This window comes from Chanodichthys erythropterus, chromosome 17 (assembly GCF_024489055.1).
Source record: "Chanodichthys erythropterus isolate Z2021 chromosome 17, ASM2448905v1, whole genome shotgun sequence".
Taxonomy (NCBI): domain Eukaryota; kingdom Metazoa; phylum Chordata; class Actinopteri; order Cypriniformes; family Xenocyprididae; genus Chanodichthys; species Chanodichthys erythropterus.
Window position 1 is genome coordinate 16,850,115 of NC_090237.1, and position 8,386 is coordinate 16,858,500.

Genomic DNA, 8,386 nt, shown 5'->3' on the forward strand with positions numbered 1-8,386 from the left:
ACAATACATAAATATATATATATATATATATATATATATATATTTTATTTATTTATTTTTTTTTTTACAGAATGTTGCAGTGTTTAATTTAAATGATTTATCCATGCACAACACGTCATTATTGTTTTAAACTTCATGTGCACTTGTAATCTTTAATCAAAAATGTTAACCACTCCTCTCCCTTGAAACAGCATGTTCTCTATGACATATGTCCAAGCGGAGGGTGGGGGATAAATATCCTCCACGACTGACTGCAACAAACTTCCTATGATCCAATCAACTCAAGTCCTACCTACATTTTTGTCTCATTCCAGAAGCCGATTCACTTGTATATACGTCACAATAGGGAAGAAAATTCTATTGCAACTTCCATTTCATGCTGACTTTTAAGGCGTGGTCACATTAGTGAAACTCCCTTGTTCATTATCAACAATGTAGCAATGCATGAAACAGCTTATTCAACACAAACTAAGCAGCTTTATTTTACTCAACGTAGCAAATTCATTTGTTCAAAGTTGACAACAAAGCTCTCAAAACCGATGTGAATTCCCTGCAGGGAAATGTTTACAGATCGCATGGATTCCTATTGAAAAAACAGCACTTTGCCTGCAAAAATTCGCTGAACAACGATAAATGTGACTTATTTGGGTGGGAAAAGAATGTCAATTATCAATAGCAATGATGAATGAAACACCACTTAAGGTGCTGTTTCGAAAGCAAAATGTATGAAGTAAACCTTTGCATGGAAGTCACTTTCAAACCAAGAAGCTTTCTGTTGGTCAACACAGCAAATCCACGTGATCAATTTACACCTGTTGTATGGGGAATTCTTTTGTGCAAAATTCCCAATCGTGTGTGTGGATTCCTACTTAAGTGACTAAATTTGCCTCTTACTCAGAGGTCACTTCCAACCTAAGCAGCTTTATATGGATCAACACAGTGAATTTGTGTGTTTAAAAGTTTAACAAACTTAAACCCAGGGGTGTTTACTGGGGCACAGGCCCCTCATCAAAAAAAAAAGTGTCCCCATATTTCCCCAACCGTGCAGATTCCTATTGAAATGACTGCATTTATCCTGTGGAATGTTGCAGTACAAAGGTGAATGTGTCTACAGTATGCTCAAACACTAGAGATACGGTATACAATTTTATGACTCCATAAAAGATAAAGAGATATTTCACAAGAACGGAGACTGGAGCTTTAACAAATCATTCTTTGGGCCAGATGATTTCCACAAATCATTTGATTTAGTTAAAAACAACAACAACAACAACAACAAAAAACAGTCTAAATGATTTGTTCTTGAATATGATGCATAAGTAATACAGACACTTTAATGATGCTTTTGCATCCTTTTTTTAAAAGTCCTCCAGTACCCATTCATTGTAATTATAATGAAAAGAGTGACTTGTACATTTGTGTTTCACAAAAGGAACAAAGTCATACAGGTTTAGAACAACATGAGTGAATAATTAATTACAGCATTTCCTGTTATAGGTGCACTATTGCTTTAAATGCACACTGAAACATGAAACCACAGCTCTCCATTTCCCAGCAGTAGAAAATTGCTTTTCCTTTTAACATTTACTGACAAATTAGGAAATTATGGGTGTCATATTTTATTGAAGTCATATTCCAGAGACGTGTTGGAAAGTATTTATTGTTCTTTTTCACAAAATATAGACTGCCATCAGAATAAACATTTTCAGAGAAAACAGCAGAAGGTTTTCTTGTTCAGTATTTTATTTTTTTTATTCCATATTTCCAAAGTTTCATTAATGACTTTCATACTTTCATTCTTTGCATGGCAAAACACTCCTTATTCTGTATGACTAAATGTGCTTATAACTGAATCATCTGATCATATCTGATTCTACTGAAATGATTATCAATGGAGGCCAATCAAAGGCCTTTGTCTTATCCATAACAGTGCTTTTACAATTCATGAAACCTGCATGTGGTAAACAGAAAATTAGGTGCAGTGTGATTTAAATCTATGCAAAAACAGAAGAGTTTTTCCAGTCTGAGTACACTAGGAAACCAGTGAAAGTGCTGTCTGTCTTTGGGCTGGAGTAAAAGCCAGTGTACTCGCCCAGGGCCATTTGCACCCACACCTGATCTCCTGGAATCAAGTGCACTAGTGTTCCTCCAGACAGTGAGGCTGGTTTGGACCAGTTCCCGAAGATCTGAAAGTAGGAGGCCACGGTGTTTCCATTCTTTATGAGGTCAAACTGCAAGCTGGAGCGGTAGACTGTGGCGTGAACGGCAAAGTAGTAAACGCCCGGCACTCTGCACGTGAATCTTCCCGTCTCGGGATTGTAATCACCTTGCTCATTAAGAATCAATTTGTTGAAGCGAACCGCATCCCCTACCGTCAATGGAGTCGTGCGGGCCTCAGACAGTTTGGCACTAAAAGCTGATTTGGGGGCTACCGCACACTCGCCCGGGGTTCCTCTCTCTCCTTTTTCCCCTGGATCCCCTCGGTCTCCTGTGAGGCCCCTCACGCCCGACTGACCTGCCATAAGCATCATGGGATTTTCATGATTTACTATTGACATTCAATAGAGTGCTGCAGGTATTTTTGTAGGCCAAAACCAGAAACGAGTTAGCATTTTAGCACTTCCATTTCCATCAGTTAGTGGGTTTTTTGAATGGGTTTTTGGTTAAATGCCTGAAATATGGTCTGTTTAAAACAAGCTCAAGATATTTTCATGTTTTATTCTACAACATAAAATACATCAGTAAAACCCCATTGTGATTTTTTTAAAGCTTTTACTTAACCTGAAAAAGGTTGCTAACAAATGGCCAAATGGGAATACGGAGTTTGTGTTTATAATCATGCTCTCGCAAACAATACTAAGTCAAAATTTCGATTGTATGTAGGCTTCAAAATTCATAATTTTGTACATTTGTGAAGATTATCATGATGAATGAAATGTGTAAGAATAATAAACTTTTGTTGGTCAAGGAGCTAATTTTCTTCAAAAATTCAAAAGCCAGTGAAAAAATCCTAATGTGTTTTTGTTGAGGGACCCAGGGCGATGCTAACCTTCGGTTTGGCCTATAAAAATATGTCATAATTACAGCACTCTATGGGAGGAGAAGGTGAGAAAAACACCATTGAGGTTGGTATTGTTGTACCTGGTTCTCCTCTCTCCCCTCGTTCCCCTTTCTCTCCTTGTTGAGCGTCACGGCCGTCTCGTCCATCCCTGCCAGGCTGACCGGGGCTGCCGTGCAACCCAGGAGATCCTGGGATACCTGGGCTTCCTGTGCACAAACTGGGGATCTTGTTGTCTTCAAGTGAATTAGAACAATGTACTGCAATAACAAGCAGCAACGAAAGAGGCCATGTCTGTAGAGATGTCATCGCTCAGTCTGTGGACAAAAGAACAAAATGGAAGAAAAAAAAAAAACTTATTCTCAATCTAGTAGCTTGTTTCGAGATGATTTCAGCATCACTGAGACTGAAAATAGACCCATGGTATGAAGTCTGACATTGGAATCTGCGGCCATTAGGACGCTGCAAAGGATGGGACCCGGGCATGGTAGGGGGGCTCGACAGTGCCCCCTTGAATGGTGTCCGAAAACTTGGTCCGTATCAAACACATGTATTTGTATGAAACTCGGTACACATATTGACCTCATCGAGCCTAACAACTTTCATGCTCTAAGTCTAAGTTATACGCCGGCTCAACAGGAAGTCCGCTATTATGGGTTGTTTAAAAAACGTATGCTCTGGAACTTGATATACTTCTCCTTGGCAATTAATCCGATCACTGCCAAACTCGGTCAGAACGAAGTCAAGAGATTGAGGATGTAAAATTGCGAGTGTATTTTTGATATCTCAAAAGGTTTGGCCGTGGCGAGGCAAATTTCGGAGAGAAAAGGGAAACAGGAAATGTGTTATAACCTCTGCATACATTGATTGATTTTTATGAAACTTCAGCTGTGTGTTCGTTGTAGGAGGCTGATCACATGGATGTGTCTATTGTGAGTCAAAGTTATAGCGCCACCAATTGGCAGCAGGAAGTGTGTTACTATCAAAATGCTTTAAGATCACCCTCTAATTTTTACCCAATTTGCTTCAAACTTCATTAGAAATGTCAAGACATAACAAATGTAGACCTGTAAAAAGATTTTTTAAATTTTCCAAACACGGTTGCCATAGCAACAGATCAAACTTCAATATTTGTTTTGGATGGGTTTGAGACACTTGTCAAGATTGTCATCCAGTAGACAATCCTCTCTCCCACTCTCTGTGGTGGCCATTACACCTATGGAACGTCCCCACAATTCACAAAAACAAATCTGTGTGTGTTTACCCATTTTTTGATGAAAATATTGAACTGCAAATAATAACTTCACACTCAATTGAAGTTGAACCATGACAATTATATATTACTTTTCAAATGTCATTTGAGTTACAATTATTATTACCAACACCTGTGATTTCATATTCTGATTCACAGAGGAGAGTGTGTGTTTTCTAGACATGGGTGTTATAGAAAGTCATGTGCTGTATTTGCAATCATCATGTACAACGCATGTCTTTAAATTAATTATTTATTGATATAATTCAAATTTATTAAAAATCCATATTTAAGTAAATTTCACTTGATTTTATAAAAGTGGCTGTTTAAAATAAACTTGCATAAGTGAGTAGTACCTTACTATTACCTGAGACTGATATTAAAATTGTCTTTGCACATTCTGTGATTTGGCTTCATTTATTAATTTTATTTTATTTTTTTTTCGTCGTATACCACACATATTGAAATTAAATGAAAGCATGCTGGTGCACAAACAATAGTTTAGGGAGGTCAAGAAACACATGAAGAGAAGTGTTAGAATAATACCTCAGCAATCACAGACATTCGCATCAAAACTGGATTACATTTTTTTAGAGTACTGTTAAATTTGCGCATATAACAGCATGTAATTTGCTCTAGAATTTTTATAGAGGTTGTCTGAGAAAAACACACATGGCAGATTAAGATGATATTCTGCACATTTGAAATTGACCTTCTATGACATAAAATTCATCTACATTTAAACAATCTCATGGATGTGCCTGTTGTGGTTTGTGATCATTTGGGCACCAACTGCTGCAGTAAATGTGGTGTATTTAAATGACTTTGACATAGACCTTTTATCTTTACCCATCTTACATGCCTATTGCCCACTGTGCACAGTTGCCCTGAAGCCACCGGGGCTTGGAAACTCAACACACATGTCAGGATTGTCATCTAGTAGACATGGGCAAAGCCTTAGAAATGGGTGGGGAGGAGGGCCTCTATAACGCCACCTTTTGACAAAAGTGGGGGGGTTAGTTTTAACTACAGTCACCAAACTCGATATGCATATTGTTCTCATTTTCTAATTTACAGTCATTAGGTCCGACCAACAGGAAGTCAGATATTTTGGCTTGAATGTAGATTTTTTGAATAAACAAGCTCTGAAATTGTAACTACTCCTCTTAGGGGATTCATTCAATCACCAACCAAACTCTCTGAACATGATGACAAGATACTGAAGATACTAAATTGAGAACAATTATAGGATATCTCGAATGGTGTTACCATGGCCAGGATTTAATTCAACATCAGCAATCACAGACATTCGCATTAGACTGGATTAGATTTCTCAGAGTACTGTGGAGTTTGAGCAAATAACAGTATATAATTTGCTCTGGAATTTTTATATAGGTTGTCTGAGAAAAACAGACATGGCAGATTAGGATGATATTCTGCACTTTTTTGGTGCACATTTTTAAGTTTAAGTCCACCGAGGTTAATCTTTTAACTCCTGACTGTGTTGTCGGACAAAATGGCGGATTCTGCGTTCTGATTGGCTAGATCGCTTGTCAATCAAACTCCCGGTTAAGGGTCAGTTGACCTATGACATTCTATGACATGAAATTCATCTAAATTTAAACAATCTCATGGATGTGGCTGTTGTGGTTTGTGATCATATGGGCACCAGCTGCTGCAGTAAATGTGGTTTATTCAAATAACTTTGACATAGTCCTTTTATGTTTACCCATTTTAAATGCCTATTGCCCGCTGTGCACAGTTGCCCTGAAGCCACCAGGTTGGGGGTGCCACCAGGCTTGTGCCCGACAAGCCTGCTTGCAGCTATATTTATTATTATTTCTTCATCACTTTGTAGCCTGATAGCCCGTCTTCTTTCACTTTCATTCATACTGAAAAGAGTGGCCAGGAAATTCTTACAGAAGAAAGGAAGACATAAGGGTTTGGATCATTTTTGGGTGAACTATCCCTTTAATAACTGTCTCCAGTTATGCTATTTTGTCAGCTGTTTTTCCTAAAAAAAAACCTAAAAAAAAAAAAAAAAAAACCTCAGTGTTATCTACAGTAGTGAGGGGTTTAAAATGTATGTTTGTAGTTAGTTGGTGAATAACAAAAATGCAGAATGTGCTAATCACATAGTAAATTTTACTGTCTACCATCTCTCATTGATGAGGTGCTGAAGCCAGTCAATATAATCAGGCTGCAAACACACAATGTCTCTACAGGAGTAAGTATTCATGGGGCTTGTCAGCTCTCGTAATCCTGTCTGGAACGAAGCATTTCCAAGATTTTATGTCTTGCCGTAAATCAGCAGGTTTCTATTCAAGTCTGCTGACTGTCAAACAGCTGTTTCTTATAAAAGTTCAGAAACTGCTGATGATTCACACTGAGAAATACAACCAGACCACCAAAGCATTCTTCGAACATTCTGAAGAATCAGTTAAAGTGCTGGTATCTTTAATTTAAGAGGAACATCTGTCCTAGGACATCTGGACAGTTATCTCTCAGGACTGTGTTGAAAGTATTTTGGTTCTAAATGCTTTGAGCAGCTCAATCCGTGAGCCATGTTAGGACATCAGAGGAATGACTGCCAAAGAGCACAGAACAAATACCTTCATTCCAATGTCAACTGTATGGTCTGATTTCCAAAATAAAGCATCACTCATTCTTATATGAGTCACATTCTTTATTATTGCAGCTTTGTATCGGCACAAACTTTTAACGCTGGGGTACATTCCCACAATATCAGTGCAACCTTTACACTATATTACAAATTAAACTTTGGGATGAAATATGGGAGGAATTAGTTTTCTCCATAGGTGCTTATCCTGAAGCTTCAGTGCATTATAAATGGGTCTCTCAACTGGTATTAATCATAAATTTGTAGGAAGAAAAGGTAATCTCTCAGTTTTTAAATATTTGGCTTCAGAAATGTGAATTGTAGTAAACTGAATCTTTGCCAGTCTCATTAGCAGGAAAAAAAATGACCAAGCTGAGATCAGGATCGAGCAGTAATGATAAACAATCTTGACAAAAACAAAAGTTACATAAGAGACTGGATAATATTTCCATTTCAATACTCAGCAGTGTCATTTCATAATAAACAACATTATTGGTAGTCGAAGTGAAATAATAATAGTTATATCTGCGTCAAAGAGTCTAAAGTGCAGATTGTCAAGGCAAAATTAAGAATTTGCCTATAAAAACAAAACAAAAAAAGTTACCTTAACACATTATTAGTAGTAGCAGTCAGATCCCTCATGACTAAACACATTTCACAATTATGTAAAATAAAAAATAAAAAAATCAAACTTACCATTTACGTTTTTTGAAGCTCCACCGGATTGACAGTCTTGAGCAGGCAAAAGAGAAACGAGCAGTGAAACTCTTTTCTTTGCCGTCCAAGGCGTCTGGGAAAAAATGAGCCCTCCTAGCCTTTAGAGGAAATGGGAAGCTATTGGAAGCCAATTAGAAATGGAGAGAGGCTGGGAGATGGGGAGGGAGAAAGAGGGATCATCCAAAGTACGAAGACTAAATGTTTGTAGCTTGTCCAACTTTATAAGCATAAACATTATCTGATACAGCACAGCCTTAAAGATGGGGTTTTGGGCGCCAGTGAACAGTCTGACGAGACCCTTGTGTATTTAATTAGTGTGGGGTTTACAAAGGAAGATTGCCAGTTTATTGTGGCGAATTTGCGAGAAATAAACCATTCAAGGATTACAGCCCTGTGGTCAAATGGAAGATTGAACTATTTTTACTTTAAAAACACAAAGCATACTTTCTAAACAATGTCAATGATCATGTGACATGACCATTTTATGTAAACAAATCCTCTGGATTCATAGTTGCCACATCAAGCGAGAGAAAAAAAAAACCCATACTTGTTGCATTTGGGAAAAAAAGTGGTTATTTCTCAGTTTAAATGAGCAGTGAAAATCTGCAGACATGAATGAAAGCTGGGAGATATGCTGATGTGGGTTGCAGTTAAGGCACATGGTTCTAGTTACTTTGGTAGCTTTATTTAAAGGGCAAAGCTTCCCCATTAGGGGTATCCAGGCCTGTCTAGAACACTT

At 37.7% G+C, this 8,386-nt stretch overlaps 1 protein-coding gene across 1 annotated transcript; it reads right to left on the reverse strand.

Moving 5' to 3' along the window:
* Nucleotides 1-1,048: 1,048 nt before the first annotated feature.
* c1qtnf5 (C1q and TNF related 5) lies at nucleotides 1,049-7,782 on the reverse strand. Its single transcript, XM_067365338.1, has 3 exons — nucleotides 7,627-7,782; nucleotides 3,142-3,375; nucleotides 1,049-2,515 (listed from the first exon to the last, which is right to left on the reverse strand). Exons 2-3 carry the CDS (start codon nucleotides 3,365-3,367, stop codon nucleotides 1,995-1,997), a joined length of 747 nt encoding a protein of 248 aa, XP_067221439.1. The 5' UTR covers nucleotides 3,368-3,375; nucleotides 7,627-7,782; the 3' UTR covers nucleotides 1,049-1,994.
* Between the last annotated feature and the right edge of the window lie 604 nt (nucleotides 7,783-8,386).

Excerpts from the sequence above, each read along its gene's own strand:
- c1qtnf5 (XM_067365338.1), bottom strand. The coding sequence starts at position 3,367 with ATGACATCTCTACAGACATGGCCTCTTTCGTTGCTGCTTGTTATTGCA. Across the intron at positions 2,516-3,141 it reads AGGGGAGAGAGGAGAACCAG|GTCAGTCGGGCGTGAGGGGC; the intron begins GTACAACAATAC and ends TGCTTATGGCAG.